At 41.3% G+C, this 21,533-nt stretch overlaps 2 protein-coding genes across 5 annotated transcripts in view; both read left to right on the top strand.

Annotated features, from left to right (window-relative positions):
• The first annotated feature begins 804 nt into the window (after positions 1–804).
• ckap2.L (cytoskeleton associated protein 2 L homeolog) lies at positions 805–14,916 on the top strand. 3 transcript variants are annotated; one of them, XM_018247615.2, is made up of 9 exons: positions 805–960; positions 5,448–5,535; positions 6,742–6,820; positions 7,011–7,798; positions 8,827–9,115; positions 9,409–9,579; positions 10,089–10,149; positions 12,747–13,023; positions 13,974–14,916. In XM_018247615.2, exons 1-9 carry the CDS (start codon positions 810–812, stop codon positions 14,206–14,208), a joined length of 2,139 nt encoding a protein of 712 aa, XP_018103104.2. In that variant the 5' UTR covers positions 805–809; the 3' UTR covers positions 14,209–14,916. The 3 variants fall into 3 exon arrangements, with proteins under 3 accessions (XP_018103104.2, XP_018103103.2, XP_041438550.1); XM_018247614.2 differs by having other exon boundaries at positions 12,744–13,023; XM_041582616.1 differs by having other exon boundaries at positions 12,744–13,027; positions 13,974–14,097.
• Positions 14,917–18,272: 3,356 nt separating this feature from the next.
• The window catches only part of nek5.L (NIMA-related kinase 5 L homeolog), a 32,046-nt gene continuing 28,785 nt past the window's right edge, over positions 18,273–21,533 (top strand). The window contains exon 1 of one of the 2 annotated variants that reach the window (XM_018247613.2): positions 18,273–18,623. The gene's annotated coding sequence lies outside the window, so the exon portion shown is untranslated. The remainder of the gene's footprint in view (positions 18,624–21,533) is intronic. The other variant, XM_018247611.2, reaches the window with a different exon arrangement.

Below are 21,533 nucleotides of genomic sequence, written 5' to 3'. Positions count from 1 at the left end.
AACCATCATTTTTACCGGCCAGGTGGCAACCCTACATGTAAACTTTAGGAAAAATATGTTTTTTTTCATGCAACTTATAATCAGTCAGTGCGAGGGTTGCCACCTGGCCGGTAAAAATGATGGTTGATCCCAATGTTATTAATAGGGAAAAAAAGATAAAAATTTAGGAAAGCTGGTATTTTTTTCCAGATAAGGTGGCAACCCTAGTCAGTGCCCGACTTTGCCGCATATACCTCCTGGGAGTGTGTGATGGGGACATATTGCCAGATTATGTGGGAAAATTAGGAAACTAATCTAAAAGGTGGTGCTCATTGGAGAACAAAGATCTAAAGTGACTGGCACAGGGTACTATCTCTGAGTGCTGGGCAGCCATTTTATTCCACTGGCCCAGGCGTACTCTGTGCCTGTTGAACGGGACGCATGCGCAGTGCAGAAATATATAACAGACGGCTCCTGATTAGTTAGCCAATGACTGGCACTCTTTATTTCACTTATCATCAGCACACTACGGTGCTAGTATAGATGTAACACTTTTATAAAACACGAAACTATACTGTTTCACTAAAATTCTCTATGAAGAAATACGTTGCGACCCCTCCTTCAGTACAATGAGCTCTCAGAGGAAGCTGCCCGGGCATAGCTCCAGCCAGTCTATTGCAGTTACAGACGTTACGTGCCCACGTGATACTTTCAAAAGATTCTCTCAAACATAATAACAAACAGAGTTCCCGGTTATGCGGCCAATCGCTGCCTCCCTTTCCCCAGAGAGCGCGCGCGATTGGAGAACGGCAAAACCTCTGACGAATCGAATGAGCGTATGTCTTCACGGGGGGTGGGGCGGTGGATGCGCGTTTTTCAAACTGAAGGAGAATACATACAGCATAAGAAGGCAAGGAGCAGCGATGGCTGGTTTGGTGAAACCTCTGGCAGCGAGTAAGAGGCAGCAGCCTCAGTACAGAGGTAAGGGGTTAGTCAGAGAATACATGGGCGGATTATCTGGTGGGCATGGCGTTAAGCGAGCACGCACTGGCACAAGTAACGTAAAGCAGGTGACTTATTGTGCATTGGGTTCCTTGTAGTCCTGGGCCCCTACGCAGCTGCAGGGCGATTGCTAAGAATTCTGATTGACAGCTCCTCAGAGTTCCACAGCTGCCCCAGTAAAAACAAGTACATGTTACAATAAATGAAATGGTAACTGTACAGACTGCACATGATTTTGTGGCAGCCATGCACCTTCCTTTTGAATCAGGTCTTTAGCCTTTAATGGAGAACAAAAGTAAAATTGGGGGAGGTGGGAGCAATTTGTTAGTCACCCCAGTGATTCTGATTGATAACCTTCCATCCTCTTTTAAAAAATGCACTGGCCACGCCCAGACTGTGATTCAAAATAGGTCCCTGTCATTTCAGCTACACAGAGGCCCAATCACCCCCCACACCAGCCCAATAAATAATGACTGTCTATATGGCATCTTACAGCAGCATTTGTCACAAACTACATTCTGGGCCTGGCGCGGCTTTAAGCTATGTTACACAACATGCATAGGGTTGCCACCTGTTCAGTTTTCTAAGGCCTGTTCGGGTCTCAACGTTCTGTTCGGTTTTCAGCCTCGTGAAAACCAAACAATAGTGGGGCCGAATGAAAACCAATTCATTACCAAGATACTCCCCTTGACATGGCTTGGTTACGATGAAGTGCAGTTAATTTCTTGTTATTAAAGAAACCGAAATAAGCAAATCAATTAAAAATAAGAAATCGTTTAACAAAATGAGCATTGCTGTATTTCAGAGCTTTCTGGATAACTGATTTCTGTATAATAGATCCCATACCCGTAGTTAAAGTATTGGTCTTACTCATCAGGCAGAATAGATAGAGGTAGGGTTTCAACTGGACGTCTCAGTTTGTCTAAGGGCTGTCTGTTCAAAACTTTCTGTCCCACTTAAAACATTGCGAAAACTGGACAGAAATCCAGCCATTTGCATATAAGTGATGTAATAACCCTGATCCAGCATCATAGCTCCACGACATCATTGTGACTGCCTCTGATGTCATGATGCCCACCAAAAGATTACTGCTCCACCCCCCAATGCTATCTGCCACACCCCTAAACATGCACCTGCCAGCATCTCCCCTGGCATCCTCTGCAATGTCCTGGGCAGGTACATGTACAAGAGGGAACTTCAGATTATTTCTATTCTATGCATGTGCCAAGCTTCAGTAGGCACAGAGTATGCTAGTGAGCACACTAGAAAATGGACACTGCATACTTTGCATGTATGCTAGTGTGTTTAAAGGATAGGTAAACCTTTAAATAAGTGAATGTAAAATTGATGAGGGTGCTTTTCTAAGCACTTCTGCAATGTGCATTCATTATTTATTTTTAATTCCAAAATATTAAAGGATGCATGTCCTGTTAATATGAATTAATTTTGTTAACAGCGCCACCTGCTGGTCATTTTCCAACCACTCTGACCCCCATCACACCAGCCTCTTTCTTCTTCTTCCTTGACTACTGGGGGTCAGAGTGGTTGGAAAATGACCAGTGGGTGCCGTTGTTAACAAAATTCATTCATATTAACAGTACATGCATCCTTTAATATCTTGAAATTAAAAATAATGAATGTACATTGCAAAAGTGCTTAGAATAGCACCCTCATCAATTTTAAATTCACTTATTTTTAAGGTTTACTTATCCTTTAAAAGATGTGTGGCTAACCAGGTTAGACGTGGAGTACCTAACAAATTGGCTCCCCTTCAGTGTATTATTTTTTTTCTCCACTAAATGTAACCCTGCCCACAATCCAGCTTTTAGTTTGGCCCATGCAGCTCATAACATTACAAAAACATAGTCCTAAGTCATCAAAATCCATCCTGAGGGGGTAATGTAATGAGAGTAGTAAGTTGGCACCATGTCTGGTAACTCAGAAGCTTTTATACAGGTTGTCAGTAAAGGGCATACTACCCACTGAACGGTTGCTCTGGGTTTGTAGACCCGGTGCAAATTTTAATACTTTTTATTTTTTAAATTATTCCATAAATGTCAGGCTACTCTCAGTGTAGCTCTTCCCGAATTGAGAGATAATGCTAGAATGTCAATATAATACTTCTATCCCTCTAAATTGGTACCTTATATATTTAATGTTGCTTGTTTATGTAGTTCTAACTTTTGCACCTAAAAGCCCAGTGACCTATAATGATGTCATCAGAATTTTGTTATAATCTGGCCCCAAGAACTTACCCACTATATGGACTGATCACTGACCACCGGAGCAGCTGCATATGAAAAGCTGGTGCAAACATGTCCGTTACTCTTTAGTTCTTGCTGCACATTTGATTTAGTAGCTTTTTCTCCCCAGACATAGTAGCACCAACATGTACCCCATTCAGTTTTATGAGAATCTGATGGATCTGTTGGCCTAGTGCAGTCAATTTTGAGCCTTGGGTGTAGTTAAAGCCGCTCCCTTATCTGTGGAGTCTCTAGTAATTTCCAGAGTGTGATTTCCATGAGTTGGGTAATTTGCTTTCTCTGAAAAGGAGAATTAAAAGTTAAAACACAGGGTGGCATTGCCAGTATATTTGAGCCAATCGCTAATGTTTTGGGCTGGTGCACATTTCCGTAATTCACATGGGGTCCATTTTTTATCCAACTGTGCCCTGGCCTGGCGCATGTGCAGAATAAGCCTTTTGGCCAGTTTTCTACACTCTGCATGCACCTTGAAGGGGTTGTTCACCTTCCAAACACTTCTTTTTCAGTTCAGTTGTTTTCAGATTGTTCCCCAGAAAAAAATACATTATTTTTTTTTTTTTACTGTTTTTCCAAAATCTAAGTTTTAAGATGAATGATGGTGTTTGAGTCTGGCAGCTCAGTAATTCAGGTGCAGATCCTAAACGGTTACAATTTTGCAACATTTAGTTGATACATTTCTCAGCAGCATCTCTGGAGTATTAGCAACTATTGTATCAATTCTAACAGCTGCCTGTCATCAAATTCAGGGATTCAAGACAAAGATAAGAAATGTATCAACTAAATGTATCAATTTAGAGCAGTTTATAGGCTCGGCGACCCCCCCCCCGAGCTAGTTTAGAAGGTGAAAAATGACACTTTACACTTCAATATTAGAAAAATGGTGACACAAAGAAAATAGAAAGTAATTGGAAAAAGTCGTTATTTCTGGTGATCTATCTGAAACCAACTAGTTGTTTGAAGGTGAACGACCCCTTTAACAGGGAGGCACAGGTTATCCTTGGATATCTAAAGATATCTATCTATATATACTCTAAAAGTATGCTGAGTTGTCCTATTTTTATGGAATACAAGCCCTGACTGGGCCACAAGAAAAAAAATTTCGTCACTGGGGGCACCCAATTTATTGGCAGATTTTTTCTTCAGATTAAAGGAACAGTAACACTAAAAATTAAAAACTGTGTTTGGTTCAGAAACACAATTATAGTTTATATAGGCAAGCTGCTGTGTAGCCATCAAGCACAGTATACACAGTAGATAACATATATTCTGAATAATCCCATTGTATCCTATAGAGTTTATCTGTTATCTGCTGTGTATCCTGTGCATTTTCTAATTTTTCAGCTTGAATGGCTGCCCCCATGGCTTCACAGCAGCTTGTTTATATCTGAAGAGTTTCAGTGCAGCATATCCGTACATTATATATTAATTACTTTTACTGATTTACTGTTTCTTTAAAGGGATACAGTAATGGGGGAAACATTTTTCAAAATGAATCAGTTAATAGTGCTGCTCCACCAGAATTCTGCCCTGGAATCCATTTCTCAAAAGAGCAAATATATTTTTTTATATTCAATTTTGAAATCTGACATGGGGGCTAGACATATTGTCAATTTCCCCAGCTGCCCCAAGTCATGTGACTTGTGCTCTGATAAACTTCAATCACTCTTTACTGCTGTACTGCAAGTTGGAGTGATATCACCCCCCTCCCTTCCCCCCCCAGCAGCCAAACAAAAGAACAATGGGAAGGTAACCAGATAGCAGTTCCCTAACACAAGATAACCGCTCCTTGGTAGATCCAAGTACAGAACTCAATAGTAAAAACCCATGTACCACTGAGACACATTCAGTTACATTGAGAAGGAAAAACAGCAGCCTGCCAGAAAGCATTTCTCTCCTAAAGTGCAGGCACAAGTCACATGACTGGGAGCAGCTGGGAAATTGACACTATGTCTAGCCCCATGTCAGATTTCAAAATTGAATATAAAAAAAATCTGTTTGCTCTTTTGAGAAATGGATTTCAGTGCATAATTCTGCTGGAGTAGCACTATTCACTGATGACATGTTTTCCGATAACAGGATCCCTTTAATCTGTAGTACAAAATGGTTATTCTAACATAGCCCTCACCATGTAAATCGTGTATGTAAATAGATTGCTGGTATAGGTATGAATACTTTTGTCACTGCATTGTTTTTTAATTGTAGAGCAACGGAGAAAAAAAGTGGAGGAATACTTATCTAAAAAAATGGCCACCCCGAACCACGATAATCTGGTTGGGCCTGCTGAGGACAGGTATGTGTACTATGTAACTTGCAAAGTAATAGCTTGCCTTGGACTTCATATATTGCTTATTTTTTGTAATTTGCAAACTAGAACTATAGGAAATATTATTTGACAGTATTTTTATAATACGTATTATTGTTATTTTCATAGTTGTAGGAGACCCAAGTAATTTGAGCATAATGAATTCTTATAAAATTTAAGGGGCAAGAAAACTGGAAGGTGCCAACCAGGGATTTTAGTCGCTTAATTCAGACTCCAGGTTGGCGCTCTTCTTCCATACAGCACTGGTCCAAGGTACTTTCTTCTTAGTTCTGTACCATCATAATCTTCCATCACTTGAGCATCCCAGGGCCGTGCAGGGGCAACAAAAAAGTATGGTGGTGTGGTGCAGAGACATAAAGTACCCCTGGGCCAGTGCATTTTTGGCAGAAACTGACACATCAGAATGAATAGTCTTATTTATCTGCACACTAGTCGAGGTTTTAAGGATTGCATAATAAAGCAACCTCCCACAATTTTTAAAGCACTAAAAATTGCCAATTTATAGGCACCCTCCAGTGGCTCTAATCACTTACCTGGGATCCAATTTTTCTGTTTCTCTTCTCTATCAAAAAAAAAAAAAAGTACCAAAAGCACGGTTCCCTCCATTAGAGTGCCTCGCCACAATCTTTGATATTTCCCAGTGATTCCTTTCTCTGGGCCAGTGCATGGCCAGTATAGTTATTCCCAACTTTACTATTCTACTAATGTGCCAGCTCAGGGTGTTGCAAGGGTTCCCTGAAGATTGTGGAGCCGTGCTCTAATGGAAGAGGCATGCGTCTAATCTAAAGAGGTATGCCACCCCCAGTGACATTGGTGTTTGTTGTCCTTTAAATTGTTGAACCCAGGATAAGATGGGTGAAGATAACGAATAAAAGTTTGGGGGACTAGGATGCAGAACTCTCATCAAAAGTAATTTTGTTCAAATCACATCTGTGACTATTTATGGACTTATATTCATTTTTTTCTTCCTTACCTATGTTTGGTCTGTTTGTAATTGTCTGTAGAAATGGGTTTCATGGAAAACTTCTATGTGGACAAATTAAGCAAAGACTGAATTTCTGGAATGAACCTCAGAGTTGAACTACTAAATAAAACCTTGTAGGAAGTGGACCAACCATTCTTAGTATGCATTTGCTTCTGTAGGTGTTTAATTTGAGTGTTTTTCACCAAAAGGTCCCCACTGACAGAGAGACAAACTCTGATGAATCTTAAAAACAAAACAGAAAATCTTAAACCAGCTGAGCACAAACAGGTATGTGTGTGTTTGATATGTGGGGAGGAAATTTAAGCAGTTGGTGACCAGGGGGTACCTAACTATTACTGCAAGTCAGCTTTTCTCTTTTTAAAAAGTGCACTGTCCTGTTGTGTTCACATGCTTTTTTTATCAATTGAGCTGTTACAGATCAATTAAGGTTTCAACATCTTTTGTAATTTCATTACAGACTGGCAAAGAAAACGTCTCTGTGCCATCCGTTAAAAATAAAGATAATGCCTTGCATGTAAAAAACCCTTTCAAAGATGCCCGTTCTAAAATTGATACTGGAATCAAAAAAGTGAACTCTGATTCTGCGGTCAGTACAGATCCAAGGAAAGGACAGTCGCTAAGTAAAACATTCTTAAAAAACAAAAACGTTAAAGAGAGGGAGCTGAAAAGTGAGACGTCCAGCAAGCCAGCTGCTAATGTCCCGCTGCAGAAGCCTGTACTTGGGGCATATCGTGGTAAAGTCATCCAATCCAAAATTAACTCTTTTAGGAAGACCCCTTTAAACACAGACGACACAAATTTTAAAGGAGTGATGAAACCAGTGTCTACGGCGCCTCACAATGCAGGTGCAAGACCAAAAACTATAAATGTTTCCACAAAACACGTTGTGAAATCTGCATATGCAAACACCATTGTAAAGAAACCACCAACTACCGCCCAGAGCAGGACTCAAGTAAGGGCTTCAACCAGTGCTGTAAACCAGAAGAAGACTGAGCCATATACAGCAAGGAGGCACACCAGTGCAGTTCTTTCAAGAAATCCCACAAACAAAGCCTTGCCTACAAGACCAACTGCTGATAAAACTATAAACAGTGGTTCTTTGGGTCATAAAGCAGCTGTGCAGAATAAAGGGAAAACACTAACAAGTTCTGTGAAGCCACTGCCAGGTCCACAGCAGAACAGACCTGCTAAACAGCCCATGACCGTTCCATCCACAAGACAAACTAAGACTGCAGAAGAACAAAAGTAGGTTTTAAAAATGTTACTTTCTGTAACCAGCTTGCAAAAGGGTAGATAGGAATTCTAGTAAATAGGCCAGGTTTCTGAAATGTTTCTTTAAAGGGGTGGTTCACCTTTAAGGTAACTTATATTATGTTCTAAAACAGCCAATTCTAAGCAACTTTTCAGTTGGTTTTCGTTGTTTATTTTATCTGACTCTTTGCCGCTTTCAAATGGGCGTTACTGACTCCCTTCTAAAATAACAAATGCTCTGTAAAGCTACAAATGTATTGTTATTGTAACTTTTTATTACTAATCCTTCTATTCAGGCCTCTCTTATTCATATTCCAGTCTTATTCAAAACAATGCATGGTTGCTAGGCTAATTTGGACCCTAGTTACTAGATTGGTTAAGATGCAAATTGAAGAGCTGCTAAATAATTCAAAAACCTTCATAAATAAAAACAAATTGCAAATTGTCTCAGAATATCACTCTCTATATCATACTAAAAGTTATCTCAAAGGTGAACAACCCCTTTAAGTATTTTTAAGACATATTGCTCCATATTATAGGAAAAAACACTGGCCCCTAGCATTCTGGATTATAGACCCTAGACCTACATCTTTACTTTTTCTTTTATTTGGAAAAATAAAACCTATAGCTATCACCAGCTACTGTTATTGCTGAGGTGTTTCCTGGTTTTGAGAATTCCTAACCCTTAAACTGGAGCATTTGAGTGATTGCAGTCCGTGTTTTTGGTGACAAAATTTGCCGCTTTAAGTGCAATTTCATCTAGAAACTAAATGGTAAATACAAATATTTATCATAATCTTGGAGCAGCATTAGCATTTTAATGATCCTCTCAGAGAAATAAATGTATGTGTCCTAACGGCTAGGGATGAAAACACAACGCTTCCTGTTCTAGATCCAGTCTGCTGATGAAGGAATCTATTAGTTCATGCACCCTTTAATGTCAGATTATTAAATATTTTGTACATTTGTTTCGTACTGAACTATCTACGTTGCCTTATTGACATTTTTATTCTCTGTAACAGGGCTTGTTTAGCGAAATGGAGGGAGGAGAAAGGGAAAGTTATGAAGAGGCCTCCTATATCAACGTTCAAATCTTCTACATATAAAGTGCAAAAAGAAGTTGTATGCTGTAAGAGTGAGCCTGAACCACCAAGAAAGGTTGCTGCAGAAATCAAGAGTGAATCAAAAAAATCCATAGAAGAACCCCCCCGCAAGTTGTTTTGGGAAACTATGGCAGAAGAGGATGAACAGGAACTATTCACACTGAAAGTTGACAAAATATTTGCAGATTGCCAGAAATTAATTGATGAGGTATCTAGTTAACTTCTGTGTCCTCTTTTCTCCTTATGGCTGTGATCTGTGCTTCACTGTCACTTTGTATTAGAAATCCGCTTCACTCATCCCCCTCTGTCAATATGGAAATTTGTTAGTCTGTGTCCTTTCTCTTTTTACAAAAGTGTGAGCCTTTATTGAAACTTTGAATGCGCCAATCTGCATTCTAACCATAACAATTGCTTTATTATCAAACCCAAAGTGCCTATTGTTTCATATAAATATTGTTTGTTTTATTTATGTTGCTTCTGTTTTATTTTATCCGTACAAAGGGCTGCCCAAAAGAAGAAGTTCTTGACATATTGGAGAAACAGATCCAGAATATTCCAGAAGCAAAAAAGCTTTCCAAATACTGGGAATGTCTTGCTCTCCTGGAGAAGCGTCAGGGAGAGTTGGCAAAAGTCATTGTTATCTGCGAGGAAGCTGTTGCAGCTGGAGCACAGGTCAGCTTGAAAGATAATAAAACTTCCTGTGCATGTAGCTGGGGTCTGCCGTTGACACTGTCTGGCTGTAGGCATAGGGAAACTCTGAAAATTATTTTAAGTGGCTTTCTTTTAGGATCTGGCAACACAGGCAGATTTGGGGAGATTAGTCACCAGGTGACAAATATGGGGTAGCAGGCACACAGAACGCTTTGTTTCATGAGGAAACTTCGGACGACATCGGAAAACAAAGCACTCCGTGTTCCTGCCCCCAGGTGATTTACATTTTAGCCGGCAGAAGGCAGGGGCAGGGAGATTAGTCGCCTCGAAAAAGAGATTTGTCGCCTGGCGACTAATCTCCCCAAATCTGCCCATGTGGCCAGACCCGTAGCATTTAAATGCAACAAGGTCCCCTGTCTTGTTTAAGCCTAAAATTTACTGCTTCTCATTATTCATTTGTGTGTTTGTTTTTTGTTTAGTATTTGAGTGCAGGAAGATTTTCTCATTATATTCTGTTTTTCTGCTTAAAGCCCCTAGATGACCTGAGAACTATTCTTGCGGACGCAGTGGAAAGTCTAAAGGCCGAATCTGGTATATTCTCCTAATATTTTTTACAAAGCCTAAAGTTCATTTTGTAATAGAATGCAAATGTTTATGTATTACTTTATACCTTCTACTTTATACCAAAGATCAATTGTGAAGTCCAAGAAACTGCAGCACACTGTAAAGATGAATCCGATTTGTATCATGGTGATTTTATTGGCTCACGCAAAAAGTAGACAAAAAAAGCAATTTTTCGGGCTCCGCTGGGCCCTTTTACCAGGCTTGATAAAGGGCCCATTTATGCCCGAAACGTTGCTTTTAAAATCACCATGATACAAAGTTGATTAATCTTTACAGTGTGCTGCAGTTTCTTGGACTTTGTATATAACTTCTGACCCATGGCAGGTTGGTTAATATACTGCTTAGTGCCTGATCCAAGTGGAAAATACAAAGTGGTTTAGCACTTCATCATTGTGTGAAAGATCAATTGTAAAGGAATACGTTTTCTTTCACACACTTGGGACACGCTTTTGGGGGGAAAAACAGTGCTCTATCAAAAGCGTACACTCTGCCTACAGGGTCACTTTACCATATTGACTTTTGGAGGGTGTCACCTATGGGGTACTGCACAACTTATTTGATCCAGTAGATATATCCTCACTAGGACTGTCCACAGACACTGCCCCAGCAATATAAGACATTCTCATGTGTTCTTCAGCAATGTAGCAAGTGGATTTGTGAAAAGGAGAAGGGTTTGCATGTAAAATTAATTAGACTGAGTGGGACAAGTGTAGTTTTCATCCACATAAAGGACATGTTTTGAGGTTTAGTGTTCCATTATCTTTTTCTGTTCAAAATGACAAGCAAGGTTTTTCATAATGGTAAGGCTTAATGCACGTGGGTGTTATAATTGCTTTGTTACTCAAAGGGTTGCTTCAGGTTTTGTTCCGGAACCCTGTTCCTGAGATGTTTCAGCCTGGTAGCACCCTTTATAAGTAGTGAGTGAGAATCAGCTGCAGGTTGGGTGTTTTTATTGCTGTTCTCCCAGAGAGGACTTCAGAGACCAACCCCAATTTGTTGTTCCTTGGGCTCAAAGGAACAGAGATTGAGTCTATAAAGCATGCCTAACATCATGTTATAGTTAAAATTATAACAAAGGGTAATATAAATAATCAAAGGTGAAACCTGATACAGTCTATGGGGCAAATTCACTAACCTGCGGAGTTGCGCTAGCGGAGGCTTCGCCAGGCGATGTTTCGTCAGGGCGCAGCTAATTCACTAAAATCCAAAGTTGCGCTCAGGGAGGCGAACGGTAGCGAAGTTGCACTAGCGTTAATTCGTCAAGGAAAGCGAAGTTACGCTAGCGATGCCTAATTTGCATATGTCGCTAAGTTAAAGTACAATGGATGTATATGTAGCAACAAATACATTAAACTACATAAGCCTGGGAAAGCTTCATAAGATAAAATAGAGGTGTTATATTGCTCTACACATGTGCCCACTTTATAGTTTAGGTGCCATATGTTAGGAAATGTAGGGGGGTAGGAGGGTACCCCCCAAAAAAACACTTAAAAAAGGAAAATACTCGTTTTTTGGGACTTAGAAAAAATGTCAACTTTTTTTGAAGCAATCCCTATCTACTCTATTGCCCTTCGCCTGGTCTGAGGTGGTGAAGGCAAGTCTGGCGCAAGAGGTAACGTTCAGTAAAATGCGCAAGTTAGTGAATTAGCGTAGTTACGTCCCTTCGCCATAGCGCAACTTCGTTTGGCGTAAGGGTGCGATGTAGCGCTAGAGTAGGTCCACTTCGCTAGCAAATTTACGCCAGCACCCGTTAGTAAATCGGCAAAGTAACTAAATGACCTCACGCTGGCGAATTTGTGCTAGCGTTCAGCGCTTCACACTTTAGTGAATTTGCCCCTATGAGCCTTCCCAGTCTATGAGCACAGCCAGAGTATTTGAATATGAGTTAAGATCCATTGCAGTGTGACAGATTTAAATGTTTTCTTAATGGAGTCGTTCACCTTTTAGTTCGTACTTTTAGTACAGTATAGAATTTGTTTTTTGTTTTTTTTTATAATTTTTTAAATTGCTGCCTTCTGACTCTTTCCAGCTTTTAAATGGGTGTCACAGACCCAATCTAAAAAACATATGCTCAGTAAGGCTACAAATCTATTGTCATAACTACTTGATTAATCCACTATATATTCAGGACCTCTCCTATTCATAGTCTAGTCTCTTATTCAAACCAATGCATGGTTACAAGCGTAATTTCGATCATAGCAACCATATTGCTGAAATTGTAAACTGGAGAGCTGCAGAATAAAAGCGAAACAACCTAAAATACAAATAAAAAATGGAAACCAACTGCAAATTGTCTTAGAATATCAATCCCTACATCATACTAAGACCAAATTCAAAGGTCCAAATTCTGAGGCTCTGCAAAGATACTGCTGTTATAATGAAAACTGAAATCTTGTTTGTAACATGATTTGTTTAGAGGAACAAAAGTTTCTCCCACAAAACATTCACTTTTTCCCATGGTCCCTGGAACAATTCCTATGCTTTCTGTCACAATGGCTTGATGCTTTGTTTACTGGATTAAACCATTCACTATTTCACTTTTTTTTTTTTTTAATTCATAGCAGAAGGCTGTACAGTGGAAGACTGTACAGAAGAACCTGCAAAAGAAGAAGCTGTCGTGGCAGAGATAAAATCCGAAAATGAACAAAGTGAACTAGAAGTGGCCAGAGTTAAGTCGGAGAGAAAAGTTAAACAAAGAGGAGCAAGGCATGTTGCAATAAAGGAGGAGACCAGGCCTTCAGATATGGAAGAGGAGCTACCAAATAATCACCCAACACCACAAAAAACAGAATCCTCTACAGTTATAAGGTTTAATGTTCGTTCCACCCCTCACCTGCAAAAGTAAGTTATGATCCCATACATAAAATGACTGCATCCATTAAAAAAAAATGTTTCAGTTGCCTCCTACAGTGGCCATGTTTGTTTTGTATTTCTCATGATATTCCATTGCTATATTCGTAGATTATCAGGAATTACTTGATTAGGAGGCACGGGGCACATTATCCTTGTACTATATATACATAAGATTTTAGGAGACTTTTACATACCAGTATGCAAGGTGCATAAAAAGGCCGCAATTGGCAGTGTTTGTACTTTGCCCACTTCATTCTAGTCTTTACAGATTGCCTTAGTTCTCTGTGGTTCATCTTGGAGTTCAGAGACTGCCGTTTTGCCCACAAATATAATGGTGACTCCATTGGTCAGTGCTGTATTGCTGAGGGGAGGCACATACACATCCATACCCCCAACTTGCATGTCCTTTAGATACACAACTTAAGGAGTTGCAGAGTGCAAGTATGTGACCCCTTTTGTGTCCCCAAATAGTCAAAATTTAAAGGAAAATTCAACCCCCATATAATAAAACCCATAACCCTACCCTACATAGTCCCTGCTCCCACGCACACAGGTAATAACTCCAGTAATTGCCCCTAATCCTGTAATTACCCCTCTTTGCAGAGTAAGTGGAGCTGACGGGCGCCATCTTCTCTTCTGTGATCTTCGGGTGTTCTTTCGTCACTTTCGGCGCATGCACAGTTGTCCGGAACATTGCTTCAACTGTGCATGCGCCGATACGGCGCCTACTTTTCGAAGAGAAGAAGATGGCGTCCGTGAGCTGCGCTGTGGTTACTCTGCAACGAGGGGTAATTACAGGATAAGGGGCAATTTCTTTGCGATAGTTCCCCTTTAAGAAAACCCTTGGCTGTGGCTTTTGCACACCTTTATGTAAAACTGATTTGCACCAATCACTTCATGATGCTTACCATTGTGTTTTTCTTTCTTGTCTTCTACAGAATAAAAACTAAAATGCAATTAGATGATGGCGATTCCACCATCAAAGACTTGAAATTTCTGACTCCAGTGAGACGTTCCAGTCGCCTTGAACGCAAATCACTGTGCTTGCCTGGCATGTTAAGGGATCATGACCCTTGTGTTTCTGGCATATCTCAGCTTGAGGACCTAGAAAACTGCCCAAGTGCCTATATATTTAGGAGAAACAACGCACTACAAGACATAGAGCATGTATAATTGTATAGCCTTTTATATAAATTGTACCTTTCTAATCTGCTTATAACTGTTGTAATTATGACTGATAACTGATGTCCTCTCTCTTATGATTTTAATAGGTTTGTGTCCCAGTTAGGGGAATTAAAATTAGGGAGCAAGGGCTGACCTTTTCTGGATTCTAAGCAAGTTCAAGTAGGGTTCCTGTTTTCGTGGAGTGACTGTGTGTAAGAGAAATTTAGGGGGGAAGTCACTGACGAGGAGGATGTGAAACAGGCAGATATTGATAAGACCTGTATAAAGTGCAACTGCATGAAAGCACTTGAATTCTTACTGCTAAGGCATCCAGAATTGCTCTAATGTATATTATATTTATTTTGAGCTTTTTAAAACCTATTGCTTCTCGGCCATCTTGGACACTAATATTCAAGTACATCTGCATGTAACAAATGTAGCATATGCATGAGACATTTTAATGAATATGAACCAAACTAGGTACCGATAATTTTTAATTTGCTTTTATTAGAAGCTTAGAATAAAACATGGCTGTATACAATATAATAAATGTTTCAGTGTGCAAAAGCAAGCCGAGATAAATACTACAGCAGCCATTACTGTCTAAATGGTTCTTGGGTCACAGGGGAGCAAGTAAATGGTAGCTTTTGCAAAAGTCTCTCTTATTTTCTGTTGAATAACTACATGACACCCATAAAAGGTTTCTTTGTAAACCAATGTCTTTGTATGCTTGTATTTATTTACCTTATTTCACCATTGTACCCTTTAGAAGTATAAAGTGCTGGAAAATATGACCATTTTATCAATCAACCCGCCTTAGTTAGAGAGATGTCTCTATCATACAATGCACAGATGTTTAAAGGAACTGTTCACCAAAGAATGACCTTCTCGTATGATGTTTAAAGTGAAATTCTGAGACAATTGGTTGTGGTTTTTGTTCTTTAGCTTTTTATTCAGCACCTCTCCAGTTTGCAGTTTTGGCAGAACATCTAAGATGGCAGTTCCCAAACTGATGGGCCCTATTAGTGATGTTAGGAGGGGTTAAGGGCCAGCATTAGATCTGTAGCAGACCCAGGATGACCTCTGCTTTCAGATACATTGGTTTCACACCACACACAAGTGGTCAAGAGGAAGTATGATCTGAACAAAAAGGCTATTAACTTGTAAATTAATAAAAGCAGTTTACGGAGATTTAATTTACAAACAAATTATTGGTGCTTTAGTTTTAACCAAAAAATGTGACTATCCTACACTTGCACTGAAATTAGGCAAGGAATTTTGACATTGCACTAAAGCAGGGGACTCCAAACGTTTTTATGTGCCACATGTAAAAGTGCCAGGGAGCAACACAAACATCAAAAAGTCCCCGGAGATGCCAAATAAGGGCTGAGATTTGGTAACCCCTATGAGGACTGGCAGTCTACAGGAAGCTCTGTTTGGCAGTACACATAGTTTTTATGCAACCAAACCTTGTATCCAAGCCAGGAATTCAAATAGAAGCACCTGATTTGATGTCACTGGGAGCAACATCCAAGTGGTTGGTGAGCAACATGTTGCTGGGGAGCCACCGGTTCGGGATAACTGCACTAAAGTGCTAATCATTTAATTGCAAGTCTCTGAACACGAGTGCCCCACATTTACTTGTGTCCAGTCTAAGCAACTGCCATCATATAAAAAAAAATTATGCACAATGCCATAATGCATTCCTTTACTTGCTAAAGTGGCAGTTTACTCTTTTTTGAAGACCATTTTGGAATCAACGCTTATGTGACACATTGAGGTCCAGCATACAAGGTGCTGGTTTGTACTCTCTTTTCACCCACAATGGGAGCCGCCTAATTTCCTTTTCCACAGACACCCTCCTGATCCCCACCCTAATGATGCACTGGGGGCATCAAAAATAGTCTAAGAGGAACTGGCCCCCTGTTTGAAAAGTTTGAGGACCCCTGCTTTAAATCTAATGTTGATTGGTGGCCACGGGCAATTAATCTCCAGTGTTTGTATTCTGCCATTGGTATTTCCTATGGATCTGTATAAAAAACTATTTATCCTCCAGATCATGTTATACTACAACTCACAGAAGCCTGGAATGCCTATAGGGTTGCCACCTGTTCAGTTTTGACCTGAATATTTTTTTATTTTCTAAGGCCTGTTCGGGTCTCAACTTACTGTTCGGTTTTCAGCTTTATGAAACCCAAACAATAATCTTGCCAATAAATAAAGAACATTTAAAGAGAACCCGTCACCCAAAAAAATTATTCAAAATCCTATTTTATCACATTAGTCAAGCAAAATGAACTTTAATGACACTAGATAAATTATTTGAATCTTGTTTCCATCAGTCTGGGAACTCATAATTATAGCAAGCAAGCAGGAGCCATTTTGTGGCGAGCCTTGCATCATCTCAGAATCTTGTCTGTGCACCAGAATGGGGGACCGGATGTCCATCCCCATGCACTGGCTACACAATTAAATGGTAAAGAGAACGGGGGAATGTGGGGAGAGCAGTGACATCTAGGAAGTGCTGAATGGAAAGTGAAAGTAATTGTCTGCCCCACCTCTATGCCTAAGGCATAGAGGAGGGGCAGACAGTATTTGATTGACAGCTGAGATTTGTAAATGAGTTTACAGCTATGATTGCTTTAATAAAAAAAAGAATTGGATTTCATGTTTAATTTGAAAAGGACTTTTATTATACAGATTTTTGTGTCTGGGTGACAGGTCCCCTTTTAATACTAAGATACTCAACTTAACATGGTTGTTATTTTCAAGTACAGTTAATTTCTTATTACAGAAAAAAAGCAAATCATAGTTACATAGTTAAAGGAACAGTTCAGTGTGAAAATAAAAACTGGGTAAATAGGCTGTGCAAAACAAAAAATGTTTCTAATATAGTTAGATAGGCAAAAATGTAATGTATAAAGGCTGGAGCGACCGGATGTCTAACATAATAGCCAGAATACTGCTTCCTGCTTTTCAGCTCTATAACTTAAAATTTGTCAGCAACTTGAAGGGGGGCCACATGGGACATAACTGTTCAGTGAGTTTGCAATTGAGCATTCAGCTCAGATTCAAAAGCAACCGATATGATCCATATGCCCCCCCCCCTCAAGTCTCTGATTGGTTACTGCCTGGTAACCAGTCAGTGGAAACCAAGAGAGCTGAAAAGCAGGAAGTAGTGTTCTGGCTATTGTGTTACACAACCAGTCACTCCAGCCTTTATACATTACATTTTTGCCTAACTAACTATATTAGAAACATTTTTTATTTTGCACAGCCTATCTATTTACCCAGTTTTTATTTTTATACTGAACTGTTCCTTTAAGCTGGGTTGAAAAAAAGACCAATGTCCAATCAATCAAAAATAAGCAATTGTTTTTCTGAATTAGCATTTCTGAGCTTTCCTGATAACCGATTTCTGTATAATGGATCCCAAAACATTCAGAAAACTGAACACAAATCGAGCCATTTGTCAGTGTGTCCGGCACAGTGTCGGACTGGGACACCAGGGGCCCATCCAAAAATATTAGACCAGGGGCCCACCAAGAACTTTTAGACCAGGGGCCCACTCTCAATACTATTATTCTTCCTTTCCTCATTCAACCTGTATTCTCCTAGTCTCTTTTAGTTATACATACTCAGTAATGTAACTAGAGGGGGGCGGGACGCGCAGCCGGGCCCCCTCCGTACGCTATTTTGGGCCGGAATCCAGTGGCACGCGAGCTGCTGGGGGGCCCTGAGGGGGTGCGGATCCTGGCCCAATTGCACTCTCTGCTCCCCTGGTAGTTATGCCACTGTACATACTATAAGCTGTTATTCCATTTATTTAGCCTCTTTGTTCTCATAGAAACAGGGAATGACCATGAAACAGGTCAAATGTCTAGCAGCATGAGGGACCACTGACACCTGGGCCCACCGGGACTTTTCCTGGTATCCCCGAGGGCCAGTCCGACACTGCATTTGCATCTAAAGTGATGCGCTGACCCCACCCGGTGTCATAACACCACTGACATCATTGTGCCTTCCTCTGATGTCATCATGCCCACCCCAACATCATTGCCCCACCCCAATGCTATCTGCCCCGCCCCCTTCTGGCAAAGGTGGCAACCCTAAATGCCTAACTGAACTATAAGCCTCAGCATCACAGAAACCCTAAGCTATTCCACAGAATAAAAGATGATTGCTTCTGAGCTCCTGTGTCTGAAGCCATTTGCATTTCCACAGCAGCCAGTTCCTCCCTTTCCTCTAGTGTGTGACTGCCCTGGGCATAATGAGAGTGAGGAGTGAGGTATCAGGTGAAGGAGCGGGGGAGGTACAGGACTACAAGTCCCACAATGCACATGCGCAGAAAGCTTAAGCCCAAAGAACTTGTCGCCGGTAGACTCATCGCTCTGGCTGACAGTCGGGGAGCCGGTAAAAGTGCAGTGAGTATGAGCAGGCGGCACTGGGGGTAAATGTTTTGCTTAGTAACATAGTGGGTATCAGTCACCGTGGGGGTGATGTCGCCTTCAGAAGCGCAACGGGGATTCTCGTAACTGTTTGCGTTCTGTAACCATGGCAACTAAGGGGCGGAGGAGCAGAGCAAATAAATGATCTCTACCAATGTGTTTGTCACTGTAGCCGCTATTCTTTATGTTTCTGAACGACAATAACTACAACAGTCGCACTCTGGGCACCTGTGGGACATGTAGTTTAGTTACAGCTGGAACTTTATGATATACTGACCGCCCCTCAGAAGTCTTATATTCTCTCCCCTCGAGGCATGATGGGAGTTGTTCTGCTGCAACATATATGAGCGCCTTACAAGTGACTGGGAGTTGTAGTCAAACAAGTAATGGGCTGTAGGCTGAACTTCCCAGAAAGGCATTTGTGCTCAGAGGAAAGTGGAGAGAGATGTCCCGGAGGTGCCACTTACAGCCTTCTAGAGGGGATAGAATTGCTTTGTGGATGGAAAACGAGAGCTCAGGTGCCACTGGATCTCCTAAGTAAAACAGGAAGGCTGCAGCTCTCATCCAGTGATCAAGGGATAACATGAATCAGGAGCATCCAATTCTCCAGCTGTTGCTCAACTACAACTCTCATCCTCCCCAGAGATACTTCAGCTGTTGGCGGAATGCTGGGAGTTGTGGTTTAAAGGAGAAACAACCCCTTAATCAAAAAAAGCTCTACCCCCCTACCCTAGATAGACCCCTCCCCCCCAGCCTAGCTGCCCCCGGGCAAATGTCCCTCAGTCGTTACCCACCCCTCCGTGCAGATTCTGTCCATCGGAGTTCACAGGCGCCATCTTCTTCTCTTCGCTAATCTTCGGAATGAGACCGGCGAAGCGGCACATGCGCAGTTGGAGCAACTTTCTGCTTCGTGACAACTGCGCATGCGCTCAAACTCACGAAAATTGCAGAAGCGCCGGTCTCATTCCGAAGATTACCGAATCGGCTGAAGATGGCGCCTGTGAACTCCGCTGGACAGAATCTGCACGGAGGGATGTGTAAAGAGATAGAATTGCTGTGTGGATGGAAAACGAGAGCTCAGGTGCCACTGGATCTCCTAAGTAAAACAGGAAGGCTGCAGCTCTCATCCAGTGATCAAGAGATAACACCAATCAGGAGCATCCAATTCTCCAGCTGTTTCTCAACTACAACTCTCATCCTCCCCAGAGATACTTCAGCTGTTGGCGGAATGCTGGGAGTTGTGGTTTAAAGGAGAAACAACCTTTTAATCAAAAAAAGCCCTACCCCCCTACCCTAGATAGACCCCTCCCCCCCAGCCTAGCTGCCCCCATGGGCAAATGTCCCTCCGTCTTTACCCACCCCTCCATGCAGATTCTGTCCAGCGGAGTTCACGGGCGCCATCTTCTTCTTTTCGCTAATCTTCGGAAAGAGACCGGTGTATCGGCACATGCGCAGTTGGAGCAACTTTCTGCTTCGTGACAACTGCACATGCACTGAAACTCACGAAAATTGCAGAAGCGCCGGTCTCATTCCGAAGATTACCGAAGCGGCTGAAGATGGCGCTTGAGAACTCCGCTGGACAAAATCTCCACGGAGGCATATGTAAAGAGATAGGGGCATTTGCCGGGGGGGGGGCAGCTAGGCTGGGGGGCGGGGTCTATATAGGGCAGGGGCGTAGGGTTTTTTATTAAAGATTTGCTTCTCCTTTAAAACAGCTGGAGGACTATAGGCTGGTCATGGCTGATGAATACAATGAAAACATCTAAGGGCAAGGTCAGACGTGGCATTTTTGAGGCGTTTTACGTTGCGTAAGATCAGCCAGGCGTAAATATGCATAAAACTGTGCTACCACTGAAACTAACGGAAAACGCACTATGGCAATTCACACAGGGCGCTTGCAAGCTGAAATCCGCCACAGGATGCCAGTATTGGCGTTTTTTAGCAGAAACGCCAATACGTCAAGAAACTACCAAATCAATAGACTCTATGGGATCTGCATGTTTGAAACCACACTTTGCGTAAATACGCAGCGTATTTTAAATATGGCGTCCAAATTCAATGAGAAGTGCATGTTGGGAAAAGAATCCTACGTGCTGAAAAACGCATGAAAAATGCATGTTGACGGTCGCATGTGGTTTCAGTAGCGTATTTACGCCTGGCTGTTATTTTTTTAAAAACGTAACGTAAAAACATCTGGCCTTGCCCTAACAATGGTTTCCCCAGTTAATGGTGCTGCTCCAGCAGAATTCTGCACTGAATTCAGTTTCTCAAAAGAGCAAACTGATTTTTTTATACTTAATTTTGAAATCTGACATGGGGCTAGACATATTGTCAGTTTCCCAGCTGCCCTCAGTCATGTGACTTGTGCTTTGATAAACTTCAGTCACTCTTTACTGCTGTACTGCAAGTTGGAGTGATATCACCTCCCTCCCTTCCCCCCAGCAGCCAAACAAAAGAACAATGGGAAGGTAACCAGATAACAGCTGCCTGGTAGAACAGCACTCAATAGTAAAAAGCAAAGTCCCACTGTGTCACATTCAGTTACATTGACTAGGAGACAGCCTGCAGCCTGCCAGAAAGCAGTTCCATCCTAAAGTGCTGGCTCTTTCTGAAAGCACATGACGAGGCAAAATTACCTGAGATGGCACCTACACACCAATATTACAATATGGCTCAGGAATGAAATTTTATATCGTAGAGTGAATTATTTGCAGTGTAAACAGTGTAATTTAGAAAAAAAAAATACCTCACAAAAATCATGACAGAATCCCTTTAAGACACAGAATAAGATAATAGTTCTGATTTACTGACAAGGCACAGTGCAAAACAAAAGCATCTTTACCCTTGATAAAATGCCATACCAAGGGGTTGTGCTTAAGTCTCTGG

The sequence above is a fragment of the Xenopus laevis genome, chromosome 2L (genome assembly GCF_017654675.1).
Source record: "Xenopus laevis strain J_2021 chromosome 2L, Xenopus_laevis_v10.1, whole genome shotgun sequence".
NCBI classification, from domain to species: Eukaryota; Metazoa; Chordata; class Amphibia; order Anura; family Pipidae; genus Xenopus; species Xenopus laevis.
Note: the sequence above shows the minus strand (reverse complement) of the source record. Positions and strands in the feature narration are given on the sequence as shown.